We start from the raw sequence: 18,420 nt of genomic DNA, 5'->3' as shown, positions 1-18,420 counted from the left end.
TAAGAAAAGAGAAAAATAATAGAGAGGCTTGAGGAACCAATCATTTAACCACAAGTACAGCCAGTACTGCCTTTGAGTATACACCCTAGTTTTTTTGTGTGTGTTTATTTTTTTTTTTTTTGGCTAACAAACACTCTTCCATTAGACAGAGATAAGGGTCACATTACTAATCCACTCATAAGGAAATAAGTTTAGAGACTTACCAGTTTCTTTGTTTCTGTCGAGGGTGCTGGCGGCGAGGAACTCAGGAGGACCTGGGAATGAGAAATAAACACTATTAGGACCGGAATGTGACTTTTCTTTCATCCTTGAACAAATTGTTCTATGTGAAAATAAAGTTTACGCCAAAGATATTTCTGCCCTGAGTGGTTGTTGGACTCACCTTGTCACATCCCCAAATTATTACACCCTAATGCTTTATACACCTTAGCGATAATATTAGTAAATTTGCGTTGTTTATCAATGTCTGCTACTGCCTCAAGGTGCTGACTCACTTGCAAACTAACCGCTTCAACTTTTATATTGGCCAGTATCACATCAGAGACTATAAGGAATACTCCAACCAGTCTCATCCCCAACTCCAGGGCGGCCTCCGCCCCGTGGTCTTCTTGAACTTCCTTTAGAACTGTCGGAAGCACTGTCAAGGAGGGGGTGCCAAAGCATAGAGAATACAGCACCGCAAACACCTTCCACCAGGTGGTGCAATCTGCCAAATTGGGAATAAGACCTTTTGGTAAACTCATTGTAAGGATTCTGTGTTTATCTAAAGGAGAAGTATTGGGAAATACAGCTTCGAGTTGCTCAAATCGCTCGGCTAACCAGAACGGCAATTCACATCTATTTTGAGGAAGCTTCCCCATCACTGAGTTAATCATGATCAAGCTAATTACCATGCTTTCATGTCCTGGTTGCTGAGGCGGGGCTCCAGCCGGAGCCACCTAGATCATGCGGGACATATATTGTACCACACTTCTGTGAATACAAACTAAAGATTAATGTAAGTCTCGCAGCTCTGCGTGTGAAACACCACAATAATTTGGGTGTGGTGTAAAACCCGCCAAAACGGGCCATGTGGCCCCGGCGACTGAAAAGGGGCCTAAACGGACCACTGTAACAGGATGAGGTAGGGCACCATTAAACCAGATCATGTACTCCCAAGCTGACAACAGAACTTCAAGTGACCGAAAAGGTCTATAATCCCAGGGATCTTGTACGTGTTCATATTCATGAACAAAATTATCATTCCCTTCTACCGCTGGGAACTTAACCCAAGAGTAAAAAACCTCGAAGCAAAAAGCAGCGTTGGCTTCAACCACAAAGACAGTGGTTGCTCCCGCAACTGGGATTCCATGTCGCCTCAAATGAGCCATCAGTGCTGCATGATTATGAGCAGCAATAGCTATAGCCATTATCTAACGAGAGAGGAAAATAAGGAAAACAGTAGTGCAACACTGGGTTTCAAATAAGAAAAAACAAAACCTTTTATAATCCAAGCTTGAAAAACCTATAATCTCTAATATACGAGCTAAATCCCTCGCACCACGGACGTCTCCGGTAATTGGTGATAGGGTATCATGAACAATCACAAGCACTACTCAGGGGTCTCGCGAATAAGTACCAGACCAAACGTTGGTGGTGCCATGTTGCAGGGATTCTACACATACGCAGAACTATGCGCAGGATTATGGAACCTCGGTGTAAAGGGGCCAAGCATTCCTAGCACCTTAGTAATCACGAGCCCAGGACCGGCTAGCTATAGTGTCTCATTCGCTCTCCTACTCCTAATTGGAGAAACCAATGATTAGACACCCCAGAACACAACACTCCTGGATCTCTCATGAATTGCGGTAACAAGACACACCTTTTCGCTCACATTCTCGTATTTGTCCACAATAAGATCTGACTGAAACACAAAAATAGTTGAAAATATTTATTTTAACTAACGTGCTCTAAAATGCAGTATAGGAGCTAGCAGCAAAATGCATAATATCAATACAGTTAGCATTGCAGCAAGGCCATATATCATAAAGGGAGATGTTATTTTATAAAGACAGTGGTTAAAGGACTTTAAGGCCTAACCACCCTCCCCTTGGTAAGCAGAAGTATTAATATATAATAGATCTCTGGGCTTTGTCAGCAGACCCCATACCTCAGGCCATAGATCGCATTTCTACATCACAGGGGCAGGTTGCTCTTCTCCCTAGAAATGTTCCTCTCCAAGTGTGTGTTACCTAAACATGCATCCCCATACTATCGAAGTAGGTGTCTCCAGCAAAAGCAGCTGCATTGGTATGTTTTGTCTAAGTGCTAGGGCCTGACCAGAACAGAATAACAAGAGTCAGTGTTTATCGACCTTGCTCACTAATGTTCAAACTAAACTCCAGGAACAGGCAGAGAACGAGGACAGCAGAGAGTACTCATGTGAAAGGCATAAACAGAGTCGTGCAAAATGAATACATGCCGTGTTGTGCACAAAAGCAGCATCATGGCTACCAGGCTCATGATAACTTAAAGATGTTGGTAATCTCTCTAGTAGCCACGTGGCACTCTTTCTGAACACACCCAGACGGGAAACAACCTTTACAACGCAATCATTACATCGCACTACATTTACATAGCAGTCATTACATCGCAACATCCATTACATCGCATGTCACTACAACGCAGCCATTACTTTGCATGTCGCTACAACGCATGTCATTACAATGCATGTCATTACAACGCAGGCATTACATCGCAAGTCATTACAACGCATACCATTACAACGCATAGTACCCTTACACTATCCAACACTTACCCTACTGTTGCACTCACAGGAGTTAGAATAGTAATTTTTACGCCTACACTATCCAACACTTACCGTGCTGTTTCACTCACTGGAGTTAGAATAGTAAATCAGATGAACTCCTGATGACGAGGACCAAAACACTACATTTGACTAATAACAGGCTGACAAGATATGAACAAGTGTTGCTTGCAGCAGAAAATATAACTCTGAAGCGCTATTCTGTGTTAAATCCTGCTACCTTGTTACCTGTTCCGAATGCTGATGAAGAAGATTGTGAAGACCATGACTGCTTGGATGTTACTGAGCTTTGCACAAAGCCGAGACCTAACATTGTCCATGAACCATTGTTTAATCCCGACCAAGTCCTTTTTGTTGACAGTTCATGTCTATGAGACAATGAAGGTAATCTGAGAACAGCATTTGTTGTTTGTACCATCTCTGGAGTTGTGGAAGCTGATTGTTTCCAAGGAGTACACTCTGCACAAGTGGTCGAAATCATTGCCTTGGCCCCTGCATGCCTTGTCTCTGAGCAGATTCAAGTCACCATCTAGAACGATAGCCAGTACGGTTTTGGTGTGGTTCATGACTTCAGACACCTATGGTCGCAGAGAGGGTTTGTAACGTCATCAGGCTCTCCCATTAGGAGCGGGGAATATGTGAGACAACTGTTGAAAGCATTGCAGTTACCAAAGGAAGTGGTGGTCATTAAGTGTGCTGCACATGGGAAGGGAGATGATTTTGTCACCATGGGACACCACTATGTGGATGAATTTGCTCGTTTTTGTGCTACACATGCTTGCATTTTCATTGGGGAATATGTTGACGATAGTGCAGTGTAGACTGAACTCAGCATGATGATAGCTGTTGCAGACACATGGGAAGAAGTTAGGCATTTGCAAATGGAAGCAACAGATCAGGAACCAGTGGGTTAGATCAGAGCAGGTTGAGAGAAGGGGAGAAAGTGACATATGGGTCTCACCCGATGGCTGGGCAGTGTTGCCAGGTTGTCTGTTAAACTCAATGGCAAGGCAGATTCATGGAGCAGCTCAAATAGGAAGGGATGCAATGGTGAGGTTGTTCAGACAGACGTGGTTCAATCCACGTTTTCCTGTGATTACTGAAGCAGTGTGTCATCAGTGTGGTACGTGGTAACAGATGAATGCTAGAAAGAAAATGGTTGTTGCTTTGAGCCACATAGGCAAATTAGGGGGTCCCTTCAACGGGATTCAACTGGATTTTGTTGAAATGCCTGTGTGTAATTCTCTGAGGTACATTTTGGTTGTTATGTGCACCTTTTCTCAGTGGGTGGAAGCTTATCCAACTAGAAGGTGTGACTGTCTCACAGTAGCAAAGTTATTGCTGAGGGAGCTTATACCTCATTTCAGATTTCCAACTCCATTGGAGTCAGATAGAGGAACTCACTTCCACAGCGAGATCATAAAGCTGTTGTGTACCGCCTTGAGTGTGGATCAAAGACTGCTTTGTAACAGTTACAGGCTAGAGGCATCAGGCATTGTGGAGCAGATCCATGGGACTTTAAAAGCGAGGCTGGCAAAAGCGTGTGCTTCAACATCTTTGAAATGGCCTGATGTGTTGCCCTTGGTTCTGATGAGCTTGCACAGCATTCCTGATAGAAGAACTGGGTTATCACCCCTATGAGATGCTCATGGGAAGGGCAATGCACTTACCTGCAATGCCAGCAACTGCTTTAATCAGTATCACAGATGGTTTAATCCTTGACTACTGTAATGGATTGGCTCATGTAGTTCATTCTGTCTCATCAGGTTGAAGCAGCGACTGCACCAACTTCAAAAGACCTTTGCCACAACCTGAGCCCAGGAGATTGGGTGCTCATCCGAAATCAGTAAGGAAGAACTGTCTTGACTCAGTGGCGCAGACCATATCAGGTGATATTGGTGATGAATACTGCTTTGGGGTGTGGAGGAGGGCCAAACTGGATCCACGATTCCCATCCTGACAAGCCACAGGTCCCTGCGATGAAACATCTCCTATCCCATACGTAGTTCCAGCCTTGATCGGAAGGTCACCGGAGAGGGCAAGCCAAGCTGTGGAAGTTCCTGAAGGGGCTGGATAACCAAAAGATCAAGTTGAGGGGGTCAAGCTACCCAAGATCCGGATATAGACTCTGAGGGAGACTGTTACATTGCGAGTGGTATAGAGTGTGACTCAGCAGAAGAGACTGGTGTGGAAATCGGTAGTGTACAGTCAAGAAAGAAGGATGGCCCCGTTGAAATGTGGCATGTGAGACAGAAAAGAAGAAACTTGAGACTTGCATCTGAAAGATAACTTGCACCTATAAGTGAATCATTTGAGTCTGATCTGTGTGAGTCCGAGCAAGCCCCAGGAAGTGTAAGGAGATCAAGGAAAACAACAGTTATGAGTTGAAGGTATTGTTCTCCCAAGTGGACCTATCTGGTTACCAATGCCGAAGAGACAGGGGCCTGAGTTCCCAATACTGATTGTCGAGCTTTTGCTGAGAGTTCCTCGAATAGAGGCTAATGCAATCCTGTCATTGACTGCGCCTTATCCACCATGGCTGAGTGGTTTACAGACTCTGATTCTGGAAGACATTAAATTCCTGAGCTTCGGAATTCCACCATCTCCTCAAGAGATTGCAGCATTCAGAGCAAAACTGTTACGGTGAGTCGTTGAGGAAATTGCCTCTGATCTCATAAGGAATATAAAAATTGAGCTTTTGAACTGTACATAATTTTTTTTTTAAAGAAGATAACCTAGGCCAGAGTGGAAGAAGAATAAGAATAGGGACTTTTCCTTTAGTAGAGAAAGTGGGCTAAGGAAGTCTTCCAAGCTGTGTAAATACTGTCCCAAAGACTGCTACAGAATTTTCTAAGATCCAAAAGAAGTTGCTCAAAGACATTTGTTGCAAAAAATTAAGAGGTGGACAAATAATAGTCTGGAAATGCGAATCGTAGGCAAAAATGTATTATAGGTACACTTATTGTAGGGGTAATCATAGTAATAGCTGTAGTCATTATTGAGTCCATTTTAAGCACACACAACGCTGAGGAATGGGACATTCACGCCTACAACTGCCTCAAAAGAGAGTATATTAGGATCTGATAAAGGCTTAATAGAGCAAACTAGCCGCTTTTGCATGTAGATTTGTCTTAAAGGTGATAAAACGCTGCATGCTTATGCGAAGTTGCGCTATGAATATATGGATACTATGGCTGTGAGAGATTGTTACATATGTATGCAATTGCCTGCTTCGGTCGAGGAAGGTATTAGGCACCATCACCTGCCCTTGACGTATGGCATTACATGTAGTTTGCTCCTTAGCATGTTTTATGGAAAGGGTCATTACGAGTACTATTTCTCGAATTATGATTTGGTTCTCTCAAAAGTTTCAGTCTACAACCATCTGAACAAATATACAAGCAAGAAGGGAGAATGGGAACTTATTTTGTACCCACGGTAACATTAGACACTGCTTATGTGCACAGACATAATCTAACTTGAATGTTAACAGACATAGAAAATAAATTTGTAGATCGCTTGACGATAGACATAAAGGCTTAACCATACAATTTAACAATAGTGAGGGAAACTTTGAATGGACCAAGGAGGAGTTAGCTCACAAGGCAAATGGAAGCTATGGTCCTATAGCTCTGAATTGGGAACAACGAGGCAAGCTTTGCATTCGACAAGTACAGACCCGTTATGACACTATTTTTGTGGGACAGAGTGAGTGTGATCACATCTTCCTAATTGATGCTTCTTCTAATAAGTTCCTACAAGAAGCAGTGCAAGTGGCCCCAGGAGTATATTTTGTGTGTGGGAAGAACGTTGAGTGCAGGATCTTGAGCTGACTGAAGGGAGTCAAGCAACAGAAGTTCCACTTTACTTAAAATGACTTTCATGAAACTCCCTACTAAGCAGGGGCCAATGCCAGACAGGCAGATTTCCTGGGAATGTGTTAGACTTGGCATCTTTTGGCGTGTTTCCTCTGAGTGTTTGCTTTCTGCCCTCCCGGTTTTTACTCTGTTTTTGCTGGCGTAGTGTGTCTGTGCACTTTTCACACTGCTGATCAGTGGTAAAGTCCAAGTGCTCCTGTGGTAAAGTATGTTATGGATTGGTGTTTCCATGATTGGATGTTTGATTTTCTTGTCAGCCCCTAGTAAAGTGCACTGAGTGTGCCAGGGCCTGTGAATCAAATGCTACGCGTGGGCCTGCAGCACGAATTGTGCCACCCACGTGAGTAGCCCGGAAAAGGTACCTCAGACCTGCCATTGCAGAGTCTGCGGGCAGTTTGTAACTGTCGTGTCAACTTGGCCCGTGCACACACTGCCCAGACCCTAACCTTCCCTTTTCTTACATGTCAGGCACTCCTAAGGTAGGCCCAAGGTACCCCTGTGGGCAGGATGCAGTGTATGTGAAAGGTAGGACATGCCCTGGTGTGTGTGGCATGTCCAGATAGTAAATTAAAGCCCATTTTGTTTTTCACGATAAGGCTACCTGTTCCTTATAGGACAGAATGGGAAGTCTGTTTATAACATCGTATAAACATAACTGGCCCTGGGAACCAGGTAGGAAAATAAAATGTAGTATGTCTGAACTCAGAATCTAAAGATGCATCTTTTAGTAAAGGTGATTTTTACATTATGTGTTTGAAAATACCCCTTTTAGAAAGTAGGTATTTTCTTGCTCAGTCATCACTTGTGCCTCTGCTGGAATGTGGATTGCCTGTCTGGGTTCTGGACGACAGATGGCTAGGAGGCAGGAGTGGCTCCCGATAGTCTAGGTCGGTCGGGAAAGGGCAGAATAGACCTGGGCTGCAATGGGGAAAGAGGGAGGAGAGGAGATTTCCTTGCACCTCAAAGGGCCTGGTCTGCTTCTGACAATGCCGTCTCCACCTCCTGCCAGGATATCACACCAGAGAAGGCAGAACTGGTTCAGGCAGGGCACAGACACCCTCTGCCTAGAGGATCAAAGGATTTTTGGATACAAATACTGGGGCCCAGACCCCTGAACTTTAGAACTCATCTGGAACAAGAAGACTGCCAAGAAGAAGATCCGGAGAAGCTGTGAAGAGGAACGACCGATTTGCTGAGTTCTTGGCTGGGCTGACCTGTAGTGTCTGCTTCTGTCTTGAGCAGGGAAAGGCCTGGACTGGACTTTCTGAAACCTAATTTGTGAGTCTCTTGAGGTAGAGCTTGCCCCCTGTTCACGAAGTCTCAGGAACCGCAAAGACTTTAAGCTCTTCTGCCCACTGCACTGGGGACTGTGTGTTTTGTGCTGCAACAGAGGAAAAGTAACTTGACAACGTCTACGACGCCACTGCCGACTCCGTGTCCTGACGGCACTGCAGAGGGCACTGCCGCACCGTGACGCCTGCTGATGCCACCACCGAGCCGCTGCTCGCACCGCACTCTGCAACGCCTCACTTCACGCCGAAGCCTGGGCACTGCAGAGAGCACCGCTGCAATGCTGCACCGCGACCCTGGTCTCACCAACGACGCCTGCTGACGCCGCCACCGAGCTGTTGCTCGCACCGCGACCTTTGGGCACTGCACTCCGCAGCGCCTTGCTTCACGACGATGCCTTGGCCTCCCCAACGACGCCGCTCCACGCCAAAATCAATGCCGCTGATTGCACCATGGTTCGAGGGCACTGCTCGTAAAGTTACACGACGCACCGCCCTCATCCCGCACCGCAGGTGGCACCATCGACTCACTTTCGTCAGCCGACGACAGCGCTTCAGCAACGACGCCGCCGCTGCTTTTACTGTGACCTGCCAGCACCGTGACGAGCACCGCCTTCACCTCGCACCGCAACCCTGGTCTCACCGACGGCACCATCTGACGCCGCCACTGAGCCGCTGCTCGCTCCGTGACCAGAGGGCACCGCATCCGCACCGCTGCACTTCGCACTGCAGCAACCGACGCCAGCGCTCCTGATCCCATCAGAAAGAAAGATCGACCTGCAACGCGAGTGACTTTAAGGGCCTCGGCGCCCTGCATCTCTAACAGGTATTGTTTGTGGGTCTTCCCAACACCGTAGCTGGTCAGCGACACCGCGACCAGCCTGAACTGTTTGGATTTGTTTGCTCACGATGCTGTGATAGCCCTGGACGGAGCTATCGACATCAAGGAACTGTTTTTAAAGCGTTTTTGATAACTGTAGATTTTTAAGTACTGTATTGTGGATTTTTATCGTTTTTGGTCTTGTATTTAAAAATATTGGCTATTTTTCTAAAACCGGTGTGGTGTATTTTTAGTGCTTACACTGTATTACTGTTGGTTATGTGCAAACGCTTTACACACAGCCTCTAAGATAAGCCTGACTGCTCGTGCCAAGCTACCAAGTGGGTGAGCACGGGTTATTTTAGGAGTGTAACTCCCTTATCCTGACTAGGAAGAAGGATTCCTATTTGGACAAAGGTGCAAGCCCTTGCCAAATAGAGACCCCCATTTCTAACAGCATGTCATTAATTTTGCTTGCTTGTGACTCATAAACAAGAGGGGCCGTTCCACTGCAAGGATTACATCTAGAGACAGCAAATTGAGTCTTAACCCTTCTCCCTCAACTGAGAAAATAATGTAGGAGGTTCCGAGAGACTCTTTACTTTAATGAGAGGAACAGCCAATCAAAGAAAACTTCTCAACATCTCTGTTTTGTATATCCCTCCCCTCTGGAATTGAGTCATGACACCTTGATCCTGGGCAGCACAATGATAAGTTATATTTCTTTTTGATTGAGATTCACACTGATGAGTTTCACATGGCATTGTTTCACTTTGGTGGGTTTGCAGACATGGATCAACATTTGTGGGTGATCTGGGGTGCATTTTATGTTTGGGGTTTACAGGGTGCGTATTACCTGATGTTTACCTTTTTTGTTTAACAGTACATGTCACAATTGTGGTTAATCTGGAGCACACATTCTTGGCAGCGGTTTGCTTGGTGCAGGTTTCCCTGTTGTTTTCCTTTTGATAGATTACCTCCCTTACATTTCAACAATTGGCTGAGACGCAGCCACGGCCGGTAGTAGGTGTAACTGCAGGGCGGTGAAGTGGGCAGGGGCAGGGTGGGGGGTAGTAATGCATGGATTACGGACTTCAACAGGTAAGTAAACATATAAATAAATAAAACGAATTTCGTTGTGCGCCCTGCATCGCATTTGGTGATGCAGTGCAAGCAACTAAATTCATTTTATTTATTTATATGTTTACTTACCTTTTAAAGTCCGTAATCCATACATTACTACCCACCACCCTGCCCCTCCCCCTCCCCACGTCACCGCCCTGCAGTTACGCCTACTACCGGCCGTGGCTGCTGAGACGGGGAGCTACTATCCCCATTGGCTACTGCATGGCACAGATGTACCTGGTAGTGAGCTTCCTGTGACACATTTCCTTCTTGATTGGTTACCTTGAGTGTATTACATGTTGGTGATTTCCTAGCTTGTATTAATCTGTTGGAGAGTTTCTGGCATATTTCCTCCTGTTGGTTGTTTTTCTGGGGTGTGTTTCCTTTTTTTGAGGGGATACTTGGTATGCATTTTCCTATTGGTGGTTTCCTTACATTGTAAACCAACATAGATAGGGGCCTGGTGTGTATATCCCAGGTGGCAATTACATAGGTTCACTGACTCACTGCCAGTGGAACTGCTCTCCCACCCTCGCAGCTCCACCATTAAGAGAGGCCCTCTGTGAGCCCCTGCACTCCTGTAGTGCTTGTGTGCGACGTCCTCCTTGTCTGCCTTCTGCCCCCTTCAGCCTTTCCTTCTGCTCCGTGTCACCCTCTAGCTTCTTCACCCTTCCGGCTCTTCTTTCACTTTTTCTCCGCTTTCTGCTCCGTTTCACCCTCCGTTCTCTTTGCTTTTTTCTGCTTTCTGCTCTGCTTTCACCATTCAGCCTCTTGACCCTTCACTCTTTTCTCCTCTTTTTCTCTGCCTTCTGCACAGTTTCACTGTTTATTTCTTTTTTTCACTTTTTCTCTGTATTTCACTTTTCCTCTCTTTTTCTCGCTCTTCTGGCCTCCTTTTCACCCGTTTTTCCCACTGCTGCTACCCCTGCAGCCCCTCCTCCCGAGCGCGATCAGCCTGATCCAGTTTCCCTCCCACCTGTACAGCCCTCCCCGACCCCTACTTAATGGCGCCCGCTGCGCTGTCACGCAGCGGCCGTTCACAGAGGGTGAGCCAAAGGCAAGCCCGTCTGCGGCCACCGCCAGGAACCCTGAACCTCCATCTCGCCAATGCTACGACCCAGCAGCACTCCACACACTCAACCCAGGCCGCAACAACAACTGCAAGCTGGCATCACCAGCCAACACCCACGGACCCTTCAGCTGTCATCGCTGCAAGCACACCTGCAACACCACCAAGAACATGGAGCCAGCACAACCCGCCCACAAGAATACAACCGAACCGAAGACCCTGCAATGCATCCTCCTCAATGTCCGATCTCTCCACAAACACGCCACCGAAATCTGGGACCTCCTCGACAGCACCACCCCGGACGTAGCGTTCTTCGCTGAAACTTGGACCAACACCACCTTGGGAACGTATATCGCCATCGCTATCACCCAAGGATACAAGATCTCCAGGAAGGACCACCCCACCCGCCCGGGATGTGGAATCGCCACTGTCCACAAATCCACCCTCCGTCTGAGCACACTCCCCGACGAGCACACGGACCTGATCGACCAAGATCACTTCAAGATACTGGCCAGCCCCACCGCCACCCTCCGAGGAACCCTCATCTACCAACCCCCTGGTCCCCACGGACCCTTCACCAACTCCATCACGGACATCATCTCCCCGCAGGCCATTGCATCCACCAACTAACTACACCCTGTGGGGAGACCTCAACTTCCACCTCGACAACCAACTGGACCCCAACACCGCATCCCTCCTGGACAACCTCCACAACATTGGACTTTGCCAGATTGTGACCGAGCCCACGCACTCAGCAGGACACACCCTCGACCCCGTCTTCACTACAGGAAACTCCATCACCTTCAGCTACACCACTGAACTCCAATGGACCGACCATTGTTGCGTCCACTTCACCTTCAGAACACCCACCATCCACAGACACCAGCACCTACTCCCACGAAAAAACTGAACCAACATCACCGACGACCAGCTCACCTCCTTACTCAGCAACTACACCCCAACCATCGCGGAAAACGACAACCCCAACACTGCAGCCAGAACCCTCCATAGACGGATCTCGGACAGCGCCAACACCATAGCCTCCCTCAAGAAAAACAACAATACTAGTGCCAAGAAAGCCAGATAGTTTACTACCCATGACAACTTCATAGCCGCCACCAACGCCCACCACCAACTCTTCAGAGAAACAAGGAAAAAAATGATTGAAGACAGAATCTCCACCTGTGTGCACAACAGCAAGGAACTCTTCAACATCGACAAGGAGTTCGCCCAACCCACCAGAGAGTCTACTGAAATCCCTCCCTCGCAAGACCTCTGCAACAAACACAGCACCTTCATCCACCTCAAATCAAGAGCATCTACGACAACTTCGATGAAGACAACCAACACACTGAACCCCCAACAACCACCCCGACACCCTGAAACCAGCGATTGACAACTGGACAGCCCTCACCGCCAAAGACACACTGAAGACAATGAAATTAATCCACTCAGCGGCCCCCACAGACCCCTGCCTCGCCACATCTTCAACAGAGCAGCCAACACCATCACACCCATGCTCCGCCACACCATCAACCGCTCCCTGGCGACCGCTTCGTTCCCTGTTGATTGGAAACACGCCACGGTCAACCCCCTCCTGAAGAAACCCTCGGCTGACCCCACCAACCTCAAGAACCACAGACCCATCTCCCTGTTCCCGTTCCCAGCGAAAGTCATCGAGAAAGCCATCAACAGCCAACTCGCCACATTCATCGAAGAGCACAACATCCTCGACTCCTCCCAATCTGGCTTCCGAAAAAAACACAGTACGGAAACCGCCCTCCTCGCCGCAGCAGATGACATCTGCACCCTACTGGACAAAGAAGAAACAGTTGCCCTCATCCTCCTCGACCTCTCAGCGGCGTTCGACACAGTCTCTCACCGCACCCTAATACGCAGACTCCTCGATGCAGGGATCCAGGACAAGGCCCTCAAATGGATCCGCTCCTTCCTCTACGGCAGAATGCAGCGGTTCAGACTTCCCCCTTTCCTCTCGGACCCCACACCTACCACCTGCGGAGTCTCCCAGGGCTCCTACCTCAGCCCGATGCTCTTCAACGTCTACATGGCTCCACTCGCACCCATCGTCAGAACCTTCAGAGTCAACATTGTGTGGTACGCAGACGGCACCCAACTCATCCTCTCCCTATCCAACGAACCAAACACCACCAGACACAACTTTCGAGAAGGCATGGAAGCCGTCAACAAATGATGAAAAACAGCTGCCTACAACTAAACACCCACAAAACAGAAGTACTCATCATGGGCCCAAACCCCGACGCCTGGTGCGACGCCTGGTGCGACTCCTGGTGGCCCCCTGTCCTCGGAAACCTGCCAAATCCCACGGACCACGCACACAGTTAGTGAGTCACCTGATACACCTTTTTCTTTAAGTGGGTTATCTGGCTCAGGTTTCATGACTGGCATTTGACTTTTGGAGATGCCACCTGGTGATTTTCCTGATGGCAAATACTTGGTGCGTGTTCACTAAGCTAGCTTACCATGAGAAGATAGAGATCCTTCTAAGCCACAGCCACTAAGCCTACACTTCATGAGAGTAGCCAGTCTTAAGTAGCCCACATAAGAGATCAGAGGGGAAAGCAGGTGAAGGAGTATGTGCATGTGTTTGCTGTGCCTTATAATCTATAAATGAGCCCACATACATGTGAATGTTTGTTCGGTACTACTATGTGTTATACAAGCCAAAGTACATTATCATATTTGGACATGTTCCTGTGTCAGTCGCCTAAATATTTGAATGTTATTGTTTGACCTTCAAAGATGGGTCAATAAAATTGTCCTTTTGTCCTGAATCCTTACAATCACTGCCGAGAATGTGCTTTCAAGGGGGTTACCCTGCTCAGCACAAGCCCCTGAAACTTTGAGGAACCCAAACACTTCCATTGCAGGAATTAAAGCTCATTAGAACCTAACATGATCGGAGAATGCCAGCCGTAATAACGGCCAGGGAAGTAAAAGTGTAGGTACTCACTATTCCAGAGTACCCGTTTCTTATTGAAAGTGCTGTTACTCTCCCATTAAATCCATTGGTCCTTTTAGGAGAAGTGCAAGTTATCGCTCTTCAAAATTAAAGTGCCGATACCGAGTGACCGTGGCTGTCTATTTAAAGAGCTGAGTCGAAATACGGGTCGAAATACGGCAGCACTTCCTGCCGACTAGGGTAAATAGCAAAACAACAACCACAAGTTTCCGTTTCAATTGAAAGCGCAGCGGTTTTACAAAATCCTGCATTATATTATATACTATGAGCATTTAATGCCACAATATCGATGTTCTTTCCAGCGCAGCGTCGTGACGTAAGGTATTATGGCATGGAAGGTAAGAGCAGGGAGTGAAAGGGGCAGGGCAGTGGGTGTGCAATGGGAGTGGCTGTGGGAGGGAATCGCACAGCAAATGAAAGCATCACTTCCTCCCGGTACCTTAAATCCCTCCTCTCCAAGCTCCATGGCCGCCGCGTGACACGGGCTTGCAAGAGCTGCAGCAGCAGGAGAGAAAGAACCCAAAGGAAAGGGAGGGGAAACCAAAAATCAAAATAAAGTATAAATTTATAAGGGGAAAAAAAAAAGATAAGTAACACCGCGCCCCTCCCTTGTCCGCCGCTCTCCTTTGCCTCTCTCTGTCCTCCTGCTTCCCGCGAGAAACAATGCCTAACATCGTGCTGTTCAGCGGCAGCTCCCACCAGGACCTCTCGCAGAAGGTGGCCGACCGGCTCGGCCTGGAACTGGGCAAGGTGGTGACCAAGAAGTTCAGCAATCAGGAGACCAGGTGAGCAGCGCGAGCGGGCTTGTTGACGTGAATCCCTCGCGCCCGGGTGACTGCTCTTGGGAGGGCGGGAATGGCTGGAGAGGGTGCTGCTTGCCATGCTGTCTCCACCTTCCTTGAAGTAAGCCGCCCGAGGAAGGCAGCGCACCCTTCATGGGTGAGAATTTGAAGAACACAAAATAACAGATGGTCAAAAAGAGCGTTTCGGGCTGGGCAAGCGAGGGCGCAACATGTGCATGATGGGTGACTATTTTTCCATTTAGGGGTCTTTGGCACAGCTAAGTTCAAACCTTTTGTTTTGATCTAGCTCACGAAACGTTGGTACTTATTGGAGGGCGAGGGTCACTGATCTATGCTGACTTGAACTTTTTGGGGTTATGTCTTATCAGTCACCCGTAAAAGTCCAAAGATCATACATTTCTTGTGGCTTAGGCGGTTTGTTTTAACAATGTAGGAAATAACAGTTTGACGGAAATGCATCTTTTGCGTTATGGCTCCCAGAACTAACACTTGGGGGTGTGTGGGTGAAGCCCCGTGTTGCCTTTCTCTTGCTAAGCGTGGTGGTTGTGTACTGATTTGAGCTTGGCGTCTGCAGGAAGGAAGGCACGTCGTGGTGTGTGTCTAGTTTGGGCGCAGGGAGTTGTAATATATTTGGCGTGCAACATCTAACTGGCTCCGAAATGTATTCTACCCTGACCTTCGGTGTACCGTGAAGGGCCGGCGCGAACTGGACCTTTAAGTTCCACTCTCCCGCCATTGCTTGTTTCGACCCTTTAAAGTGCGGCATCGATGATGCACGTAGCCAGGGCCTTACTTATGACGTTTATTTGGGAGGTGAATATAAAAATATTATTTTTCTCTTTCGGCGCGAGTTGCCTCCATAGGCTAGGCGGTGCATTAAAGACCGAGGCATGTTTGCCATAGTGTGGACAGGGTTGCCCAAAAGTTTAGCTAAGTTGGACGCCCCTCCCCTTTCGGACTTTCCCGGCTTGGAGTTAAAACATTGTTGGCGGCTGACCCTCCCCCACTTAACGCTGGACATGCCATGCGTTCTGACCGGATCCCTTCACTGTTGCTCCTTTTTACTTCAAAAGCAGACTTTTCCCTAGATTTTTGCCGACTGTGTTGGTATTCGTGCAATAAAACGCTATACCACAAACCATTAATAGCATAAAATGTCACTTAAGACCGGTTTGTAGTTATGTAAAGTAATTCTCATGGAAATACATTAACATAATTAACCAAACGAATGCATGAAAAATTCTGATCGCCGCTGTGCCTAAACTACTCCAAAGTATAAATATTATCCCAAACACTCCCCCCACCCTGAAACTTCGTTCTTTGATTATTATTTCTTTCTTCCCTTGCAGACCCCAGTATTTTGCACTACCAATGGCATATCGCTTTGGTGAGCAAAAAAACGATTGTTAAACCCAGATCTGTGACTGGGGGGGGGGGGGGTGAATGTTTGATTTTATCAGCATTCCGTCCGGCATCTGTTCCTTTTGCTGTTGTAGCCCTAAGTGCGTCAGGTATGCACAGAAGTGGTTCCTAGTGCCACTAGATTGAAGCTAGCCTGGCTGATGATGAGGGGATACTCTGAAACCGGACCAGGATGCTTGTTTCCGGTCCTGGGATGACTAGCTTGGCAGTTCGGGTTGGACTGTTCACATGGGGAGCAGGGCTAAGACTGGTATTTGCATATGGCTGGGGCTAGAGGGCGAGCAAAATAACAATGGATTAAACGTATATCTGTGACTTGGGGTGAGTGTTTAAAAAAGTTTCGCCACTCCCTCCATTTTATTTTGGGGTGTTGCTATGTGTGCCCGAAGTGACTAAGGGTATACCCAGATGTGAGTCCATTGCTCGCTTCGCCACTGGATTCAAGCTAGCCTGGCTGATGATGGGCTATACCCCGAAACCGGTACCAGGATGCTTGTTTCTGGTCCAGGGAGGACCTAGCTTGGCAGTTTGGACTTGAACTGTTCTCATGGGGATTAGACTGATTTGCATATGGATGAGTGCAAACTGGGGTGACATGACAAGCAAAATGATGATGGATTAAACACAGATCTGTTAAATAGGGTGGACAGTGTAATGTTGTGCCTCAATGGCCCCCACTATGTTGCAGAAAGCTTTCTGACGACAGAGCTAATGGGAGAGGCTGCATAGACTGAAAGCTTAGGGTCCCCCTTCTCTAAATGAGACACGTGAACAGAATTTGGTGGTCATGGTAGTCTGTTGTGTTCCTGTCCGCCAAGCTCTAAGGTAAGCCCATAGATCCTTATTCCATTGAGGGGGCATATGCATTATCCATCAAGAGACTCTGTCATTGAATAGTTTACAACAATGTTCTGTATGTGGTGCCCTCTTCCCACTGATTTATTCTCTGTCTTAATGCATTAGATCGCTGTTGGACATTCTGCACATTCTAGGCCCAATCAACATTTAAAAATGTACCCATTGCTAGGAATCGGGCTGTGCTTAAAATATCACCCAGGCTACCAAATTGCCTGATAACTTTAGGCTTAAAGGAGAATTCTTGTGCAGGAAAAATGCCCGGGGTCTGTGGTCCTGCAAAGGTAGCTGTATACATTTTGTGCTCAGTGGTCTAATGTATACTCTCCTGGAATCTGTTTGGCCTTATGCTCACAGGTTGTAATCTTGCAGGTCCTATACTTCTGTGGTTGTCCAAACGAATACCAATGAATTGGGTAACAGGAAACTTGTTTTCAGGAGCCCCAGAGGGTGAATGTGCGCTTTACAAATATTCGGGTTACGTTTTCCTCCCTTGCTCCTGAGTAGGTAGGTACTGGAATTCAGGCCATTTCAGTTTTCGGACAGCACTCAGATGCACGAAAGACAATGGACTGCCAGTGTGGCCAGACCTACCCACACAGTATCGGCCATGTGCGGTGACACAAACGTTCCTCACTTACTGTTTCTTCTGATATTTTTAATGGCATGTGGTCATCTGGCCCCAATTCAAAAAGAACAATTGATAAATGGAATGCTAAACAATGTAAATATTCCCCCCCCTGTTCAGAGATCAGGGCCTAAATCCATAGTTTTTTTGCACACTAGGCCATTCCAATTTAGACCCAGCCATATGCAAATCAGGCTTGACACTGCGCCCCATGGGAACAGTCAAGCCCGAACTGCCAGACCAGATCCTCCTTGGACCGGGAATAAGCAACCTAGGTCTGCCTTCGTGGTATTACCCCCTCATCAACCAGGCTAACATTACTCCTATTGGCATGGTGAGCACGGGACCCACGTCTGGGCATAACCTTCCCACTTAGGGCAACAAATGCCAAAAGAACAGTTGATGGACGGAATGCTAAACCATGTCAAACATTCACCCCCAGTACAGATATTTTGGCCTAAATCTTTTTTGTTGTTGTTTTTTTTGCACCCCATGCCATTCTAGTTTAGACCCTGCGATGTACAAATCCGACTTGACGCCTTCTCCCCTTGGGAACAGTCCAGGACCCCCCTGGACCAGAAACAAGCATCCTGGGACTGGTTTCGGGGTATCGCCCCATATCAGCCAGGCTAGCTTGGCTCCAGTGTAATGGTGAGCACTGGACCCACGTCTAAGCATACCCTCTGCCCTTTTTGCATTTGTCACCCTAAGTGGGAAGACTGGT

At 47.4% G+C, this 18,420-nt stretch overlaps 1 protein-coding gene across 1 annotated transcript in view; it reads left to right on the top strand.

Moving 5' to 3' along the window:
* The first annotated feature begins 14,394 nt into the window (after positions 1-14,394).
* PRPS2 (phosphoribosyl pyrophosphate synthetase 2) overlaps positions 14,395-18,420 on the top strand; it is a 188,012-nt gene continuing 183,986 nt past the window's right edge. Inside the window, exon 1 of the mRNA XM_078657869.1 lies at positions 14,395-14,773. Coding sequence (XP_078513995.1) covers positions 14,652-14,773 — 122 coding nt within the window. The 5' untranslated portion in view covers positions 14,395-14,651. The remainder of the gene's footprint in view (positions 14,774-18,420) is intronic.

The sequence above is a fragment of the Lissotriton helveticus genome, chromosome 8 (assembly GCF_964261635.1).
Source record: "Lissotriton helveticus chromosome 8, aLisHel1.1, whole genome shotgun sequence".
In the NCBI taxonomy this organism is placed as follows: Eukaryota; Metazoa; Chordata; class Amphibia; order Caudata; family Salamandridae; genus Lissotriton; species Lissotriton helveticus.
The sequence above is the reverse complement of the archived record's forward strand: the minus strand, read 5'-3'. Positions and strand labels throughout refer to the sequence as shown.